The sequence below is a fragment of the Cervus elaphus genome, chromosome 17 (genome assembly GCF_910594005.1).
Source record: "Cervus elaphus chromosome 17, mCerEla1.1, whole genome shotgun sequence".
Taxonomy (NCBI): Eukaryota; Metazoa; Chordata; class Mammalia; order Artiodactyla; family Cervidae; genus Cervus; species Cervus elaphus.
The window spans coordinates 32054716-32075964 of NC_057831.1; the positions used below are offsets into that span (position 1 = coordinate 32054716).

The window sequence follows — 21249 nt, forward strand, 5'->3', positions numbered from 1 at the left end:
TTTATATATTATTTTGGAAATACTGGGATGTCAGAAGTGTAACTTGTTTATAATAATACAAAGAATGACGGGTAATTGTGTGTGTGTGTGTGTGTGTGTGTGTGTGTGTGTATATATATAAGAACATAGGAATGAAACAAGGTGTTAATTTAGCTGGCTACCTTAGATAGTTACAAGTTTCTTATGGTCTCATTATTTTCATTCTTACCCAGTTCCCACATGGAAGTTATATGATCTTCTTGATAAATAAAAATGAACCACTACATTCTGTTATTTCAGTTACATCTTTTTTTTTAAATTCAAATAAAATCCAAGTTCTTAACCACGGGCAAGGTCCTGTATGATCTATCCCCTGCCTACTAACCTTATTCTCCACTGTTTCTCATTCAACAGTGTCAACTTCATGTAGATTTTTAAATCGGTTTCTGAATGGATCTTTGGACTTTAACCTATGCTAAGCATTGCCTGAATGCTTTGTCATCCTGTCTTCCACATGACCATTTCCTGATCAGACAGATTGTAGTTAATATCTTATAGCCTTAGGAAATTTACTGATTACTGCTTCTCAAGCAAATTTCTACAATAGCATCCTATTTGTCTTCCTGATAGCATTTACCATAATGTAAATCATTTTGTTGATCATGTATTTTAGTTTCCTTCTCAATCTGTCTCATCAGACTATATTTCATGAATCCAGGCATTCCCCTGTGGTCGGGTTTACCTCCAGTTCCTACCTCAGTGTCTGATTCATAATTGTTAATTAGCAAGTACTGGATGATTGAATGAATGGAGTGAATATGTATGTTTGAAAAATATTTTTATTGAGAATTTGTATCTGTGGAGATCAGAAATTGAATTTTCTCTGGAGAATGTTATGGTATAGAAAGACTTTGAAAAGTATGAGGAGCTTTAGATCTAAAATTGATAAAGATATAAATTTTGAACTTCAATTTATACTCAAGAAAGCAAAATTCTTTCTTAACAATAGACAATATGAAGGAAAAGAACTCTTTCAAAAACTATTCTGAGGCTTAAATTCATCCACATCCAGTGAGTACCTAGTAAACCCTAAAATCTCTCCTCCTTTCTCCCCAGTACAACATCTAAGTTCACTCACCCACCAAATCTCACCTGCCTCCCCCATGTCCCCAGTAAGTGGAGGGTACTGTGTTGAAATTCTAAGAACGAACAGGCCTCTGGACAAAAAGAAGAAATATATATTTCAGGATTGGTACCTGGGCCATGGGAAACTGGGATTCAAATAATGAGGGTGAAGGAGTTAGAAGCCGTTGCTAACATCTCAAGGACAGTCACTTACTTAAAGGCATCATTTATACTCAGAAAGACCTTTATGTCAGCATTAGTAGTTTTTAAACAATAGTATCAGTGCAGTGACTGAAAAAATTACGAGGGTTACACTAGGAAACCGTAGCAAGAGCAGTAGTAAAGGACAACATAGGAAAAGGTATAGAATAATCCTAGAACCTGACAGAATGTGGGCTTCCCACTAGTGGTAAAGGATCTGCCTGCCAATGTAGGAGACATAACAGACGCAGATTTGATCCCTGGGTCGGGAAGATCCCCTGGAAGAGGGCATAGCAACCCACTCCAGTATTCTTTTTGGGAGAATCCCATGGACAGAGAAGCCTGGCAGGCTACAGTCCATAGGGTCACAAAGAGTTGGACATGACTGATATACCCACATGGCAGAATAATATTTATAGTTAACAAAACATTTTCCAACAAGGTAGTTTTGAGTTTGCCTTCTAAACAAGGAACTCAGACTTGGAGTTCAAATTACTATGCTGTGAAAGGTGACAGAAAAAAGTATATGCCACCATTGATGCTGTTATTGGACATTTATTCATTCATTCATCCCATAATTACTTATTGAAAGTCAGCCCTTGTGATTTTCACTGTGAAAGCCGCTGGGATAATTTTAAGCAAAAATCATTCAGTTCTCTCATGGAGGTTGATGGGGCCTGAGGAAGAAAGAATTACTTCTATGTACATGTTTATAAGCCACAGCCCAGAATAAAAATTAACTTAATGTTTTTCATACAAAGGATGGCTCTCTGTGTTTTTTAAATAACTTCTAAATGATGGTTTTATAAAAATAAGCTATTAATAAAGATTTTCATTTTGGAAATAGAAACAGACATTCATTGAAACTGTATTTGTGGACAAGATTAACTTTTACTCCCACAGAACTTCACATAATCATAAGATAAAGTTTTCATCTAAAAACAAATGTAGTGTAGAAAACAACCAGAGTTCTTTGAAAAACTTGGATAACCTGAATGATATTTGGAATGGAATTTGTAAAAGCCTTTTCCAGTCTTCATGTGTATAATCCCTGACCTTGTTCTGAACAAAATACCAGCTCATGTTTTCTAGTTTTGAAATTCTGTTGTAAAAGATCCTTAGCCATGCCACAGAAATCTGTGAATTCCCTCTACAGGTGTAGTGAGTCACCTCAAAATCTTCTTAAACCAATAAAAGGCATAATTTAACTGAAAACTCCTGCATTTTCTCCTCCAGGGGATCTTTCCGACCCAGGGATCAAACCCACATCCCCTGGCAGGTGGACTCTTTACCACTTGAGCCACCTGGGAAGCCGTAACTGAAAACTCTATGTCAAAGTTAAAATGACAAAAAGGAAGTATCAGCCTCAGTTTAGCAATTCCAATATTAGGGACAGAATGGTAGACTACAAATGCAGAACTATGGCCAGTACCTTTTGAATGCCTGCTTGGGACTCCAGGACGTTATTCTCCGATCCATTGCTCCGGTTGATCATCCGCCACATTTGGGAATACATGCTGTCCCTCTCAAAAGGATTCATTCCCTTCATGCGAACATGCTCATAAACTGCAGAGTCCAGGACCGTGCCGTAAGGAATATCTGTTTGCTTGGAAAGGTCCTGGAGAGACCTTGATTATTGGGAGAGCAGAGAGACACAAGACAGAATACTGAATACTTTCAAGTGGAAATAAAGGAAGCAAAAAGTAATATACATAAATACAAATGTCAAATTGTTTGTTTTCCTTTGTTCTTTCTTAACATTAAGATATAATATAGAAAGAGAATTGCTGTACGGGTGTATAGAACCTACATGGATCACAAGAAGACAAAAATCATTACTAAAGGAAAGGTGGAAATTTCGAGTGATAGAGCAAGGCTATTTTTCTCCCCCCTGCTGTGAGGGGGAAAAAAAAAAAAAATCAAGCAATCGCTATCAAAGCAAAGAAACATGAAATTATATTGCTATATAATCATATAGTTTTTTAAAATTTCAGTATGTTGCAAGCTTTAAGCTTATGTTCTTTTAGGTGACAAGGCTTCAGCATTTTTATAAAATAATTACATTTTGTATAAACAACATGTTTGGGTAGGTGTATACTTAAAAACTAGTATTTGTAATAGTCATTACTTATTGAGTGGTTACTCCATACATGCTATGCAGTTGGCATACATTATCCTTACAGTTATGCCGCATGTTCAGAACTATTTCACCTATTTTATAGATAAGAAAACTTAGGTACAGGGAATAGAGGATTAGCTTAGTGTGGCATGGCCATTGAAGGATAAAGACAGAATTCAAATGTAGATCTGACCAACTCCGAAAACCATATTTCTACTGCAAGATGCTGACTTGTATTTCTATATTTATTTATTTATTTTTGCTAGATTTGCTTTAAGTGTGTGTGTGTGTGTGTGAGAGAGAGAGATTTCTATTTGTATTAAAATAGAGTAAATTTCATGCTTTTGCAAAGCTGAATATGTTTTTAGCTTTCTCTTTTACAGAATAATGTTCCAGGATTTTCAAATCAATCTGTAAGTTACAGATGGTATCTACTTGTCCCAGGTTATTCGTCTCTAAATTGATGGTCAATTTCCTTATATTTGAGTTTCTGATAAGACACTCATACTATCTAACTTGGAGAACCAATTACCACTTCACTGGAACTCACTGAATTTGTGTAGGCACCCCACTCTAATGACTGACATTTAAGAACAAATATGTGTCTTTGGCATACTGTTTAAAATTAGATGCTGGCATGCTTCAAATTCACTAACCTCTAAGAATGGGAGCAGATGCTTTGAAGCACTATACCATATTTTGAACAAGAACAAATACCCACAGCCCTGTAAAACCACGGGCCATGAATGTCATATTATGTATACCTCTGACCTTTTGGTCTGTTTCTAGATGGAGTTTGCTAATGATTTCCTGGGGGTCTTTGCAAGCAACGCTAGCATTGGGTAAGGGTATTGGGAATACCCTTGCAGGTCACAAATTTTCATCATGTGCAAAATTGTGTTGCAAACAATACATTATGGGCCATGTTTGTTAAAGGAATATTTGTGCCAGTTTTTAATGGTAACTTTCAGCAAAATTTAGTCTGCATTTTATTGAGTTTTATGTTGTTGATGTGTATCATCTACTCTATGGAAATGAGTGATACCATGGTAATTCCTTTTTGCTCTACACTTCTGCTTCATGAAATGATGAATTTAAAAATTACTATTTTTTTTCTTTTTGCAAGCAAAGCTTTATTGGGGACCCTGCAGCAGCAAGGGGAAGTAAGAACAAACAACAGATTCCTTTGCTTGCTCATTCCTTGAAGGAGGTAAAATAAAGAAAGTAAAACAGACTATTTGAAGGGGAGAATTTTCTGGAATATCCTACAATTATTGAGATAATTCTGCATTTGTAAAAGAAAAAGTGACAATATAGATAAATAATTGAGGGCAGAAGCAAGAATAAAAGTGAGTTGCCCATAGTTAAGAGTGTAGCCTAGTACCAGAGTGACAGGGTCTCTGCTGCTGGAACGTACCATAACTTACCTTGGTACTAGTATAGCAATAAGAATTTTGTTTTAAAAGAACAGTTTATTTCTAATTTATTACTGTTTCTAGTAGAAGAAGTAAAACTATATTCAAAACTAACATTCTAACATATTTCCCAATGTATAGTGATGTGCTTTAAACTGGTTACACAGGGGGAAGAAATGAAACTTGTCAATAAAGATTATGATAGCAGATTTCATTCATTCAATATCTACAAATGGAAGAGCAAGGTTAGGTAGTTATACCCAGCCTGAGCTTTCTAGAACCTGAAGGTAATGTTAGGACTGGAGAAAGCCATGTTAGGATTCACCAGAAACCCCCCCTGGATATGATTGGCCACTTTCTGCCCCATAGTTTCTGGCAATCAATCTCGATCATAACTTTCCAAAGGTTTCCACTTGGCAAGATCATAGCGTATTGGTGAAAAAAATGTTTATGCCTATATCTAAATATGTAACTGGTTTGCTCAAATAGTCATACTAGTAAAATACTGCTAAATAAATTAATGCTCCTTCTTAGCTTTCCATGAAAAGAAAATTGAAATCAACTGCTTGGATCTTTAATACAAGCAAATTTTTGTGCCATGGTATCACTTTGAATATTAGCTTTAAATGTGAATATAGAATTATAATACAGGTTCTTAGCTGGCAAAACTGTTTTATACACTCAGAAATTTTAAAGCAATATCTTGATAGGTTTCCTATGTGACGTTCTTGATGTCAGAAAGAGGCAGTTTATTTTCAACATATTTCAAATTCAGAATAGCAGAACATTTTGTAACTTAGAACAAAGGCATGTTCCCTCTAGCTTCATTTCTGATATCAAGTTCAGCTTATAAATGTGCCATGAGATATGCCTGCAATAAAAATTACAGCTTGTCTGATTCAGTGTCATTCCATCATAGTACACCAAGATAGCACACCAAAGGTGACAAAAATAAAATGAAGCAAAATGAAGTGAACACAAATAGCTTATCACAGAAAAAGAAAGTTGTTTTAGGAGCCAAACAGAGAAAGAAAGGACCTATTATAAGTAGTAATTTTGTTATTTTCATGCTCATAAGATTTTAGATCAGCAGAAATGCTATGGTCTATATTATGAGGCCCTAAACAAATTAAGTAGGTTATTTCACAAGGGGTAATCCTCAAAACCATTATATCTTAAGGTCAACATCTGAGTAGATACTATTTAGACATGCCAAATCATTGTTTTAAAATGCTACACAATTATAAAATAGTTCACAAGCACCTAACACATAGATTAATTTACCTTGGCAAATATTGACATTTCTTTTCTAACAATTGGCAACGTTTACCCAGGACACAGAAGAAATGGGAAAATCTAGAGCATTTCAGAGAAGAGTTAGCTGTGAATATACTCATACTGATATATTCTGTCTTTCCGCCCAGCCACACAAAACTCATATACATGCACATGCTGTGCTGTGGGTGCTCAGTTGTGTCTCCATGGACTGTAGACCACTCGACTCCTCTGTCCATGGGATTCTCCAGGCAAGAATACTGGAGTGGGTTGCCATTTCCTTCTCCAGAGGATCTTTCCAATCGAGGAATCCAATCCAGGTCTCCTGCACTGCAGGCAGATTCTTTACTGCCGAGCCACATGGGAAGCCCAAACACACACAAAACCCCGCAATCACTCTGCGAATCCATGAGCCCTGAGCCCTCCACTCCCAGTCCCACACCCCAACTCATACACACAGTAAAAATGAGTGTCCACAGCTATACGTATAAAAGAAAGCTAATGTTTTTCCAGTTTAATCAGCCTTATTTTCTCAACATCTTACTGAAATTCTTCTTTTATTTAATATACCCATGTTCTATACTAAACAGTACTGTCTGATAGGTAAGTGGTATTTAGTTACTTACAAGAACATTACAAATATTAAGAAACTGTAATTTAGGGCACTTCTGTGAAATTAAATTTTAGGTATTTGGGTGGATCTAGGCTGATTACAAACTCTTTCCATGGGAAGAAAAATACTTAAAACCTTTCAAGCATTGAAAATTAATTTTGATACATGTGATAGTCTGATATTAGCAGTAGCTTTGATATTGGGTAGGTTAGATTTTAAAGTCAAGCAGGTCTCTTATTAGTAAGCCGTGTGATGTTAAGTACCCCTGTTAACCTTACTTTCCTCATCTATACATGGGGAGAGTAACAGCGTCCTCAAAAAGTGATGATTTTAGGACATGTCACATCAGTATTTGATCAAGCTATCTATTGTTTTCATACAAAGACTATTATTATAATAATTCCTCACCTTATAATGCACTATTTAATGATTTCTGATGGACTTTTTTTTTGGTGTGTGTGGCAGGAGGACAACTACTAACAAGGAGATTCATGAATTAGAGTTGAGTTAATGTCTCATCACTTTTCCAAGTATAAGAATGTATGAACTTAGGATACTAAATGGTCATAATTTTTTTCATGGCAAATTCTTTGTGACATTTACATGACTTTGTCAGTGTAATTATAATGAATGTGTTGCTGCTTAGATTTTTAAAGCTGTCAATTAGTTAAAAATCTAATGTCCATCCCCACTGCCATGAACTTTCACTCATATTTATACCTATTTTCTTTCAATAGGAGAATAGCTCTTATCCATATAAACTTTAAAATAACTCTCATAGGCCTTTCTTTTACATCTCCTCTCCCTTTCTCTCTCTCTTTCCTTCTTTCTCCCTCCCCCCTCCCTCCCTCTCTTTCTCTCTCCCTTTCTTTCTTTCTCTCTTTTTTCTGTTTCATATTTGAGCCTTGTTGCATGGAATGCTCACCAACAAATGACAAGAGTGAGCTGCCAGCTCCAGTTCTGGGGAATTTTAAGTCTAATCCCATTTGTAATGGAATGGAACACTCAGACTCAAGTTATCCCATCAGAAGGATTTTTCTTCAGGGAGAGAAAAATGGTTGAGATGCTTCAGGCGAGGGGCTGACAGCGGAAGAGAGACAAACAAGCAGGGATACATTAAAAGAGTCCTCCAACTCAGCTCAGGCTTTTCCTCCCACACTCTCTCCCCAGTTTCCTCCTCTGGATGGTAATTTCAGCATCTGCCAAAGGACAGATTTTATTGTAGTGCCAAGGGCCCAGTATAGCAACCACTTAGAGCCCACTGGTGCCTACTGTGTTTCATTGGTCGCAGTGGCTGAGCACTGTCGCTGGCAGGGTACGGAGGCAGGTTTCCCAAGCAGGAAAAGTGCTCCAAAATTTAACAGCTTAAAGAACAACTACACGCCGTAATAGAGGGTCTGCAGAGTGAACACTAGTGATGTTGAGACACAAGAAGCAGAAAAAAGAGTTGGAAACTAGACTGAGGTGGTCAGGTAAGGCAGGCCTACCCCTGAGAGGTACTGCCAACCTCTGCACTGGGCAACCTCTCAGCTTCTAAACACAGGTTCTGAAATATAAAGATTGAAGTGTCAATCCTCGAGCAAATTAAAATTCTCCAAATCGCAATTCCTTTCCCTGTTAAATAGGAGAAATAATAATTTTATAATAAAATATCTGGAGGTTTGTAGTAGATTTTGATATAAGACACTTACCTTAAAACGTACTCTTTAAGTGCTCAATTACTGATCCTTGCAGTTATTATTACTATTATTACTGTTAGTTTGTCCTCTATTATGATTTCAAAAATTGCCATTTTTTAACTTTTCCCACCAATAGACTTATTCTCAGCTGAAGCTCTTCCTCACCTGTGGCCTTTCTCTCTAATGCCTCACTCTAACTTCTCATCAAGTTTTGTAAATTTTACCTCCTAAATCTTACCTTTGCCTTCCCATTGCCAGTATCCTCATCATTTCTACCTTGAAAATTATTTCTAAGCTTTTCCCCTACCTCTACTCCCACCTACTTCTAATCCAACCTTCACAGCTAACAGTATTCTTTCTGATATGCAAACCTGATCCTATCTCTGCCTTTTTTAAATACTTCCTTTATAACCCACTGCCCTTAGAAAATGGTTCAAACTCCATAGCATTCAAGATCCTTCCAAAATTTGCCCTAAAAACTTTTTTCCCCATTTTCAGAAATAACCTTTTGCCTCATTCATATTCAATTACCGGGCAAACAGACTATTTCACCATTCCTTGCTTGGTAGGTGTTTTCCCAGCATGTTTGCTCATCTTCTTGGTGAATTTCTTCCTTTCAAGATCAAATTCTGATGTCTCTTCTGTGCTCTTCTAATACTTAAAATATGTTCACATCTTAGCATTGTGTTTTGAAATTTTACTTCTTTGTTTACCTCATTAGAATACATGTTACTGATTCTCATGAGATTTTTTATTTTTAATGTTATTTATTTGTTTTTTATCTGTCTTGAAACTCAGAACCTAGCCGAGGGTCTGGAAAACAGCAATCAATGAGGTTCATTTGTTTTGGCTACATTTCTTTACTAGGAAAATGCTTTCATCTTGGACAGCCAGCATTCCCATTAAACCAGTGTTGCATAAAATGGAGTTTTTACTATATATTACCAGCCATTCTGTGGGTGATTAATGGTGGTCAAAAGTATTGTGTAGTTAAAAAGAAAATACTTTATTTAGAAAACAAAACTTTATGAAAGAGAACTTTAGAAAGCCTTTCTGTATTACAATCAGCTGCAGAAGCTTTATTGGACCACCAGTGAGTTGTGTGACAAGATGTTTTGCCATAAATGAATTCAGAGACAAGACAAATAAAAGGAAAATTTAAACAAATAGTACTGAAACAAAATATCAGAAAAAGCTGAGGTATAGTCCAAGATTCTGGTAGACAAGGGGTCCAGTACAAGATGGAATGTCTATTCCTGAGACAGATACTTATTTAAGTAGTGTGGAAACAGATCTGACAATTTAGTGGTAGATGCGATGAATGATTTCTGATTAAGATATCAGAAAGAAGTTGAAATGATGAAGAAAACTGCTCAACTAACTCTGCTAAAGGAAATAATAAAAAAATATATAAAAGAATCTATGGTTTTAGGAGCTAAAGAAGAGATGCTACTGCTGCTGCTGCTAAGTCACTTCAGTCATGTCCGACACTGTGCAACCCCATAGACGGCAGCCCACCAGGCTCCCCCGTCCCTGGGATTCTCCAGGCAAGAACACTGGAGTGGGTTGCCATTTCCTTCTCCAGTGCATGAAAGTAAAAAGTGAAAGTGAAGTCGCTCAGTCATGTCCAACTCGTAGCGACCCGATGGACTGCAGCCTACCAGGCTCCTCTGTCCATCGGATTTTCCAGGCAAGAGTACTGGAGTGGGGTGCTATTGCCTTCTCCAAAAGAAGAGATACAGACCAGAACAAAGAACAGTCACCTTTGGTAATGTGTGGTCATGGGCATCCTCAGTCACTCAGTCATGTATGACTCTTTGCGACCCTATGGATTGTAGCCCTTCAGGCTCCTCTGTCCATGGGATTCTCTAGGCAAGAATACTGAAGTGGGTTGCCATTTCCTACTCCAGGGGATCTTCCCAACCCAGGGATGGAACCTGCTTCTCTTATGTCTCCTGCATTGGCAGGCAGGATCTTTACCACTAGCACCACCTGGGAAACCCTCTGGTAATACTGGAGTTATTTTTTCTTTCTTTCAAGGGTTAAGTATTTACGTAAAGAAGAAGAAGTCTCTCGAGAAGAGGAATGCTCTACTTATAGGAGAGCAGAAAAAACATATGGAAAGGCTTTCCAGTGTCCTATCTGCCAATTAGCTCAATTGTCACTTGAGAAACCACATTCTGTATCTTAGTAGCTCCTTCTCAGTGAATTTTTCCCAACTCCTCAGATACAAGTTTGGAAAGGAAGTCTGATGAAACATAGGGTATCAAGGGTAAATGGTGAGGTAAGTGGGACTCTAACACTCCCTGATGTCAGAAGAAAATTTGGTTTACAGATGGTTCAGTCCATACTGAGGAGCTATTTTAAGTGAATGAGGGCAACTGCTATTTAATGAAAGCCAGCTCAGGGAAGAGTTGAATGTTCTTTAGCCCAATGATGCTAGGTTTCTTATTTTAAAAAGGTCAAAGTCATACTAGTGGCAGAAATACAATTCTCTCATAGAAGGTGAGACTATATAGCCTAAGAAAGTATAATTTACGGGACCAGTTAATTTAGGAGGAACCCAGCCACAGTTGTCTCTAGTGGAGAGAATGTGTTTGCACCTTTCTACCGCTCATGTAGGAGACAGGAAGAATAAAAGAAAAGCAGGCCCCAGCAAGGGCCACAAGAGAAGTTTATAATTATTGATAAATTGGATGCTATAAGACATGAGACTCTTGGAACAAGTTCATACTCTTGAAAACAATAAATAATCCTGGTGTCGGAAAACCGACCCCAGACTGTTTCTCAACTGGCGTCTCAGAGTCACATGTTCTACGTATCTGGTGGAAAATCTATAGATAAGAATATTAGTCTTAGTTACTGATTTGTTATTGATCACTGTTTCCTAATTATTCAATGGTTAATGATCATTTTGTTCTTTGGTCCTGAAGGCCACATGAGTTGTAGTTTAACTCCCCACATATTCTTTCATTCACGGCTGAAAGTATAACAAAGCTGGCTTGGATTCAGTTTCGGCACCTTCACCTTGGAGCGGTCTTGGTCCCCTGATCCTCGCTTTTCTCTGAATTCTTGTGTCTCGTTTCTCATTCTCTCACCGTATCGCGCTTTCGGAAACCCTGCTTGTCGAGCTGGTCTCGACACTCTCATGGTGCCAACACGTCTTCCTTCTCAAGACAGAAGCTGAAGACTAAAGTCTGAGGCCAACAAGTTTGAAGGATCCCTGCAGGGTGGACCCAAGGGACGTCCCCTGGATGGAGAGGGTGCTTTATTAGAGGAGCCCTAAGAGGACCAAAAAGGACTGAGGATGGAGAGGGGAGGGCAGCAGATGAGAATGGCTCCCTGTGGGGGATGCTCAGATAAGGCTGGAGTGGTGCCTCCTTCTCCCGTCCCTCTGTTCTGCCCTCCTCCCCGCTCCTGTCCTATACCCTTCACATGCCCACACACCCAGCCTTCTGTGGTACAGCAGAGCATATGACAGAAAAGACAGCTTCAGATTTTTGTGCTCTGAACTTCTTTAGAATACTTATTTGATCTTTAGTTTTTAAAAAACTATTTAAACATCCATCAGAATCCCAAATGTGCTTGGTCTACAAAAAGTAGATGTAGTCATGCAGAGCACATAGCCCCCTTCCAAACACCGTCCCTCCGTGGTGGATTACTAGGCATGGAGGGCTATATCCCAGGAGATGCCTTTCAAGTCTTTCCTGAGAGATTTAGGAATATTTCCCTCCAAAGAGTAATCAGGAACACCCCATCTGCCACATGGTAGAGACAGGATGGTCACAGGTAATACTAGAAATTCAGGTAAAATAGATGCATTTGAGGAAGAGGGATGTCACAGACTCGGTATGGAACATCTTCCTGTACTTGAGAGGCTTGCATTTTCCTGGACACTTTTAGAGGTTGATTTGGACTTGGATATGATAGATCATTTTAGAGAACCCAGAGGGAGGAGGAAACACTCTGTCCTTCTGGCGGCTGTTAAGCAATAATTAATGAAGATGATGGTGAAACTCTCCCCAAAATGACAATGCTATATAAATGTGAGAAGACAGTCATCTGAAAATCTGATCGTCTTGCCTGACTTGTTGTCCCACATTATAAGCTAGGAACTAATTTTGTCATGTCATGAATCCTGATATGTGGCAGACATTATATTTTTCCACATGTTGACAGAATGATCGTTTATGACCCTGTTCTCTATTTTAAATGGCCTATTAGTTAAAGTAGTCTTTTATTATACACATACACATCTATGCATATATACACACTAATTAAGCAAAACTCTATTGCAAAAGGCTTAATATCCTGTGAATTCAATTACTCTGCAATTTTCCTGCGTACTTTCTTATACATTATTGAAAAGATGCAATATTTGTTTACACAGGACAATATGAACAAATATGGAATTATCCTAAATTTGTACAGACAGCATTCCATTATATTTACTACTGATGGTCAGCTAATTATAAAATTCATTGGGACAATATCCTCAAATAAACCAATAGACTTCAGTATTAGAACTGTAGATTTTTATGTTCCTCTATCATTGAGAATACAGGAAGGACTTGACTAATTCCCAAGAATTTCCCTGAGGATCAACAAATTTTTAAATGATGTTAAGAAAGAATCCTTATACAATCATAACATCAGAGAGTTGAGAGAATTCCTGGAGGTATCACATAATTCGATTACGTTCTTTAAGGCACATAAGCCAGCCTCCAAAACTGACTTTATTTTTCTTCCTAAGGCATTTTTATGACTTTGAAAATTTAACACCAGGTAGTCCTTACTCATGCCTAACATAGCCCCCTCCTATTCAAATAAGCCTCTCATTTTGTTCTCAGTCCCATGGGCAGTAGTTACTCACCACCTCTAGGACACCTCTATTTCTCTATTTAATAAAACATTTCTTTTTCATTTTCACCCTCAGCCTTCTCTTTGCTGAGTTAAATACTAAATCCCTTTTGTTTTATTCCCAGGATCTATTACTCCTCCTCACCGCCCCCGACCACCACCCCCTGCCCCCCGGCCCCCGGCTTTTTTTGCTTTGTAATTAACTAAGCCATCTTTTTCTTCTCTATTGGAATTTTTGCATAATTTATGGATCTTATAAATAGATTATGGTAGTTTAAAAGTCCTGAACAACTTTTACACTGCTAGGTGACTTTGGTCATTTTCCTTATAAACATCAATGCTACATTTCAAATTTATAATTGATAGATGATTCACTCTGAAACTGCTTATATCCCACAATTTTGAACGATTATAAAATCACACATACACATACACTGTTTGTTCTTTCCATCTCTGTGTGAATTATCATATATTTGTCCCTATTAAACTTCATCTCACTTCTAATCACCTTGTTTAATTTGTCAAGGTCCTTATGAATTCCTGTAGTGTGGTTCTAGTCAATAATCACCCCTACTCAATATAAAGTAATCTGCATATTTAATAAGTTTACTCCCTATTCCATACTTCAAATCAACACTAAAAATGATAATTAGAATCAGGGCCAGCACTGACTTATGGAAAAAACTTTATTCAATATACCCTCCAAGGATGACATTGAACCATTGATCAGTACCTCACAATAGGGCTACTAACAAGCTAAGATACAATAATACACAATATTACTACATAGAACAATGACCCAAATAAAATACAGTGAGGAGTTAAATGAGGAATTAATAGTAACTTGTAATTTTTTTCCCTATAAGGTTTTTTAAGGAGCTCAAAACATTAATCACAGTATCAAATTATTCATAGTGAAAGAAATAACTAGAGAGGAAGAATCTATCAGAAATAACAGTAGGGCTACTTTAACAGCCTATTTGAAGACCCAATGATATGCTATTGTCAAAATAAGGTGAAAGGTCACTGTTTCAGTGAAGAGTCTCATGAATCTTACTAAAACAAAAATCCTGGCTCTTCATAATACAGAGCAGGGGACCAAGTTTCTATTGATAACTTAAAATTTCCTAAATATCAAAGATGTTTTCCTTCTTTGTAGTACAGTAGGTCTGTGGATTTCTCCAAAAAAGATTTTTTTGGGAATCGTCCAGAGAAATTATCCTCTATTCCCAATTAGGTATATATCCTTCTTGAAAAATGTCAACTAAAAGCATATATAAAATGCACATCCTAATGCTTAGAGTCAGGTTTTATTCACAGTCGCTCAGATTACAAATATCCAAACTATTTTTAAAATTTTCTTTCCATACTCATTTCATTAGCAAATGTTGAGAGTTCTGCATCCCTCTCAGAAAATGACAATTGTCATTAAAAAAACAAAAACAAAAAAACACCCCAAAAAACAGCTGGCTGCAGATCTTTTTCTTTGCCTTCTTGGAAACTTGCCATGATCTGGGGCATCTGGTGATTTCCAACTTTGTCCTTAGGCTAACAAATCAGGGTTGGAGAAATAGGGCCTATAGTAGGGGTGTGTGTAGTGAGTGTGTGCATGTGTGTGTATGTGTGTAGGGGTGGAGGAGAAAGCCATTAAAAATAAATTGACTATCTTTAGATGACAGGAGCCTGTGGAGGAGCTAAGAGGATCAGAGAACTAATGGGGTCAAATAGATATTTAGTGGAGGGTGGAGGTCAGCGCACCAGGATTGCTGGGATGATGGGAACGAAAGGTGGGTCAAGAAAAATGGGATGAGAATAACGGTAAAAAAAAAAAAAGTTTCTTTTCAGTTCTGCCTTTAAATCTAGGATTTCTTTTTATTAAGTAATCTATGCAAACACATTTTAAAATCATTTTCCTCAGACCTTCTTTAATAGTATAACTCATTTTATAGTTGATACAGAAATTTATAGTTGAAAAGACACTGCAAATAACAATTCAAACTGTAGGACATATATTTGGGGAGTGAGAGAAAGAATGGATCACATTTTCAAAGATGGAAAACTAAGGTACAAAGTGGTTTAAAAACTTACCTTCCTACCTAACAGCAGGAAAGAGACTTGAACACTCAAAGCTAGGTCTCCAGTCCTCTTCAGCAGCGTTCTGCTGAACAAACAACTCTGCCTGCATAGTCCACAGTCACTTTTGTCCATCACTAATTTTCTACACTAACTTCAAAAAAACCTGCCCCATACACAGTGGCATCTCTAAAATGACTAAACGCATTGCTCTCAAGTATAAATGTTTTAACATATTCTCATATGTATGATAAATATAACTTAATTATTAGGCTGACTTCATATCATGAAGGAAAATAACAAGAAATAGAGGAGAGACAGGAATTTATATTCTTAAGTACTTAGTGGTTTTTAGGTGACCAAGGTTGGAGAGAGAGAACAAGAGAAGGATTTGACTTGTTTAGAATGATTCAGCTTGTCCAGAAGAAGGGGATCATCTTTAGAGGTTGTGGGAGCCTATGAGTGAGGCAAAGTTCTCATCTTAGTGAGCTCAGTGTAAACAGAGTCTATACAATGCTAAAAGAGCCTTGTTCCTGAGAGTCACAAATATTAAATTGGGAGACAATTTTTAATTAAATGCATACTTTCAGTGGCTTTAGAAGAATAGTATGCTTCTGAGAGTTTCTGTTTTTGTTTTCCAAAAAGAAAGACAAAACTGTCTATAACATCTAGATAGCTATGTGTTTATAACACATCCATCACTATAGTACTTAAGTTCTTTGACAAGTAAGCCGTTTCGACACTGAACAATATAGAGTCAGGAGATGAATGTCTTACTCTGTCTGCAGTGCCTGTGCACTTCAGAGCTAAGCCTATACAATTCTGTACTAAACCAAAACATAAAAAGCAGTATGAATCAGGCCCAGCTCACTCCAGACACCTTGAATTTGGTTGTTCCTAATAAAGTATGCAATTCCCCGCTGAGAGCTAAGAAAAAGCCTCCTACAGGAAGACTGAAGTGGGTGAGAGACAATGGAAACTGAGGGAACATACATTCTAGGCTCCCTGTTTTATCCTGGAATAACAAGACAAAAAATGACTTCCATATTTCTTTCTGCGTTTTTATGAGGTATATAAACAAGTCATGGAGTTCCATAGTCTCAGGCCAGAGCCTGAGAAATTCCTTTCTGGTTCATTCATGCAATGAATATTTACTTATAGCCAACTGTGTCCTCAATAAGGTACTACATAAAGCACTGTATTAATACAAAGGTGATAAAACCATCCTTGAGAACATATATCGTAATAAGGAAGGTAAAACAAATCAAATAATACTCCAGTATAAGACTAGATATTGTTCAGAGTGTAAAGGCATTCAAAAAGGAGAGCCACTAAATTTAATGAAAACTCTGTGGGAAATCTACATAGAGGAAGTGGTATACAAGCTACAGTTTACAAGAGGGGGTCATTAAAGAAGAGCTAAAAAAGAAAAAAGTCCATGGGGTTGCAGAGTCGGACATGCCATAGCAAATGAACTGAATTGATTGAAGAAAGAAAACTTGCTTGATAAGAAGATATCCTGACCCAGGTTTAGTGTTAGTCACTATCATTAGCAGCTTAATCTTAATTCTTAATCAGGCTAAAGTGATTGTTAATCAGACAATAGAGCTAATCATTTGGCTAAGTACTTATCTATGCTTAAGATCAGATGAGGCTTGTTTATAGTGGTCTTTTTTTTGTTTGTTTGTTTGTTTTGTTTATTATTACCTCTGGGGGCTTGGAGGACTAGGGGGCAGGGCAGGAAGACAACACTCATAGGGTAGGGTGTTGGTAGCTGTGTCAGAGCAATAACAGTAGTAATAGGGAAACCTTGAGGTTTAGTTGAACCAGGTAAAAGAAAGAATTCAGGGTCTGAAACTGGGGACAGAATGGTAAAAAGAATAGCTATTAGTACCCAAAAAATGGAAGTGGAGGGAAGAACAGTCCAAGGAATCTGCATGAACTTCTGGGGAACAAGTAGAAAAATGGAAGCAAATTCTAGGTGTGTGTCTGAGAATCATGCTGTTATTCATATCTTTTTCATCCCCATTTATTCTTTATACTGAAGTTATGAAGTTGAACCCATTCTCTCCTTACCCTTAGGGAAAATAAGGCTTAAAATTATTATGGAAAATGACAAGATCATTCAGCTACTAAGTGGGAGAGATTTTAAATGCAAATTTACTTAAATCGATGTCTCTGGTGTCTGTTTCTAGGATACCATGTAACTCAGAAATATCTGGAATTAACTTGGCTAAATATAATTCAGTCATTAATTCTTCTCTGCAAAACTATTTTTCAAAGAAACTTATAATGATCCTGATGATTTTCATTCATTCAAGTATTCATGAATATATTATTTATTTCATTCAGTAAAAATTTAGTGTATTTGCTAATTGCAGAGGATATGACCCATTGGTGAAGACAGAGGTTCTAGTGCCAATTGCCTGGGTTTGCTACCCCAGGTTTTAGTTTTGTCATCTTCAAAAAGGAGATGAAAATAATATATCTCTCACACAAATGTTATGAGGATTATATGAGAAAATCTACTTGAAGCATTAGGAAAGTGTGTCACATAGAAAACAATCAGTGTTAGCTACTCTTACTAATACTCTGTGCCAGGGACTCTATGAGGCATTAAGGGCATAAATAGGAATATAGCATAGTCCTTGCATTTGAAGAAAGTACACTTTCAAAGAGAAGACATGTGTCTAATTTTGCCTGAGCAAACAAAAGATGCCAGAAGAGAACAGAATTCTGGGTCATTTTAGGAGGTTGGAACAGCATGGAAACATCAGAGAAGCGTGACATGTCCTCCAAGGCTATGGCTTGAATGGGGCATGGACAAGTGTGAGAAACGACTAATTGATGTGCTGTGTGTGCTTAGTCGCTCAGTTATGTCTGACTCTTTGCGACCCATGGACTGTAGCCCACCAGGCTCCTCTGTCCATGGGGATTCTCCAGGCAATAATACTGGAGTGGGTTGCCATGCCCTTTTCCAGGGGATCTTCCTGGGATCGAACCCAGGTCTCCCACATTGCAGGTGGATTCCTTATCACCTGAGACACCAGGGAAACCCAACTGGTGCCCGTGGACAAAAAAGAAACTGATCAGCTTTTGAGGAATTTAATAAGCTCTGCCGGTGGAATTGAACCTCATTTTGATAGCATGAGGTAACAATGGAGGCTTAGAGCTAATTTTAAGGATTGAAGAAGGTCACTTTCTGGATGTTTCACTCTGAATGAGAAGATAATGGATAGAGGGAAGCAATAGTTGAGGTAGAAGAAAAGAGAGTAAGATGTTAAGCCGCAGGCAGGGAAAGTCAGGATCTTTTACTGCCTCATTATTGACAGAGGAAGAAAATTAAGGAAAAAAAGCAAGATTAAGGGGAAAAAAAGGTGGAGAAGAAATAGAGGGAAACAGAGTTGGCCTCTACCTCATTTTGAAAATAGATTGCTAATCAAATGATATAACCTGCCAAACAGGCTAAAGAAGAAAAAATCATCTGAGTCTATCAGTTGATGGGAAACAAAGCATTTGACAAAATCTAACACTCATACATGATAAAAATACATAGAAAACTAGGGATAGAAAAGAATATCGTCAACTCAATAAAGAATAGCTACAAAAACCCTCCAGTTAACCTTATACCTATTAGTGAAAGAAAGACTCAATGCTTTCCCCAAGATGGAGAACAATCTAGAGATGTCCACTGTCAACCCTATTATTTGACCTAGTACCCAAAGTTCTAATCAGCACAGAAAAGGCAACAAGAGGAAATAAAAGGCATACAGATGAGAAAGGAAAAGACGTAACTGTTCAGTTTTATAAATGGCATGAAGGGTTACATAGAAAAATCTCAAAGACTCTGCCAAAACTCCTAGAACCACTGGGACTAACAGCAAGATCACAAGATAAAATCAGCATGTAAAACTTGTATTTTTATACTAGCAATAAATATGTGGAAACTGAAATTAAAAATCCAATACCATTTATAATTGCTGGGATAAAAAGAAATACTTAGATTTAACTCTATCATATATAAGACTGATATACTATAGATTGCAAAATGCTGATAGAAGAAATAAAAAATCTAAGTAAACAGAAAGATATACTTTATTAGACTCAACATAGTAAAGATGTGAATATGTTCCCAAACTGATATACAGGTTTGCTACAATTCCTATTAAAATTCTAGCATTACTTTTTCTGCTAATGTAGAGAAAATTATTCTAAAATCCATATAGAAAGGCAAAGGAAGTAGAATAGCTAAAATAATTCAAAAACAAAAACAAAACCAAGAGTGAGAGAAATCCCTATCCTTAATTTCAAGCTACAGTAATCAAATCTATGTTATTGGCAGAGGGATAGATACATAGATCAATGGGACAGGATAGGGAACCCAGAAATAGATTCACACAGAAAGCCAAATGATTTTTCTTTACAAAGGTGCACAAGCACTTCAACAAAGGAAAGATAGTTTATTTTTTCAGCAAAAGCTCCTGGACATATGAATATCCATAAGGCAAAAAGTGAACCTCAATGTAAACTTTACACCTAGTACAAAACTAAACTCAAAACGGATTATAGATTTATTTTTTTTTAATTTATACTTATATATTTATTCCAGTGGGATGAAACTCCTAGATCCAGAGTTACTGTTTCAAAAGGAACTCATGTTTATAAAGCAGACAGGTCATGCCACATCGTCACCCCGAACCAGAGCAGACACATTGACATGGGTAATGATAACCAGCCTCCTGTTTTCCACACTGATAAAGGCATGGCATTTTAACCAGGTAAGATTTTAACCCATCTGAGAGCCAAGATTTGTATTAAATCTGTAATTTTCTGACCAATGGGGTTAAGAACCCAACATGTGTTCTTTATTCGAGTTCTTCGAGCATGACTCATCTGTTGGCATGCACCACTATTTCCCTGCTTTGTATGTGTCACAGCACTCTGTTCTTAAATGACACATTTATTCGTGCGCATTGTTATTTTCTGCCAGTTGTCTATTACATCTTTTTGGCACCTTCTGCCATGCCAAAGTTGATTCAGTCGTGTCTGACTCTTGCGACCCCATGGACTATAGCCTGCCAGGCTCCTCTGTCCATGGGATTCTCCAGGCAAGAATACTGGAGTGGGTTGCCATTTATTTCATAATTAGAGCTGCTAAATACAATTATCTCATATTTCTTTATAAGGTCTAGGTATGTTTTTTTTGAGAGTGGATAACTGATTGTTAAAACATCATTTCCCCAATGATGAAAACCTAATCTTAATTATAGGTTGTTGTTTAGTCACTAACTTGCATCTGACTCTTTGGGACCCCATGGACTGTAGCAGCCAGGCTTCTCTGTCCGTGGGATTCTCCAGGCAAGGATACTGGAGTGGGTTGCCATTTCCTTCTCCAGGATTATAGATTTAAATGGGAAATATAAAACTATAAAATTTTTGGCATAAAACAGTTGAGTATTTTAGAGACCTAGAACTTGCTTGAAGAGTCTTGACATGACATGAAAGGTTAATGCACAAAAAATAATTGGTAAATTTGACTTCATCAAAATTAAAAACTTTTGTTCTATGTGAGACCCTGTAAAGAAGATGAAAAGACAATAGACTAGGAAAAAACATTTTCCAACCACATATCAGACAAAGAAGTTGTATCTAGAATATGTAAAGAACTCTCAGTGGTAAAAAAGCAAAGAATCCAATTAGAAAATGGACAAAGACATAAAAGAACATTTCATGTGCCTGCATGCTGAGTCACTTCAGCTACGTCTGACTCTTTGCAATCCCATGGACTATAGCCCACTAGGCTCTCTGTTCATAGCATTCTTCAGTCAAGAATACTGGAATGGATTGCCATGTCCTCCTCCAAGAGGTCTTCTGGACCCAGGGATCAAACCCATGTCTCTTAGTCTCCTG

General features: G+C 37.2%; 1 protein-coding gene across 2 annotated transcripts in view; it reads right to left on the reverse strand.

Annotated features, from left to right (window-relative positions):
• The window catches only part of GRID2 (glutamate ionotropic receptor delta type subunit 2), a 1554957-nt gene that overhangs the window by 264621 nt on the left and 1269087 nt on the right, over positions 1-21249 (reverse strand). For both annotated transcript variants that reach the window (XM_043871276.1, XM_043871274.1), the window contains exon 13: positions 2738-2933. In XM_043871276.1, the coding sequence (XP_043727211.1) occupies positions 2738-2933 (196 nt within the window). The remainder of the gene's footprint in view (positions 1-2737; positions 2934-21249) is intronic.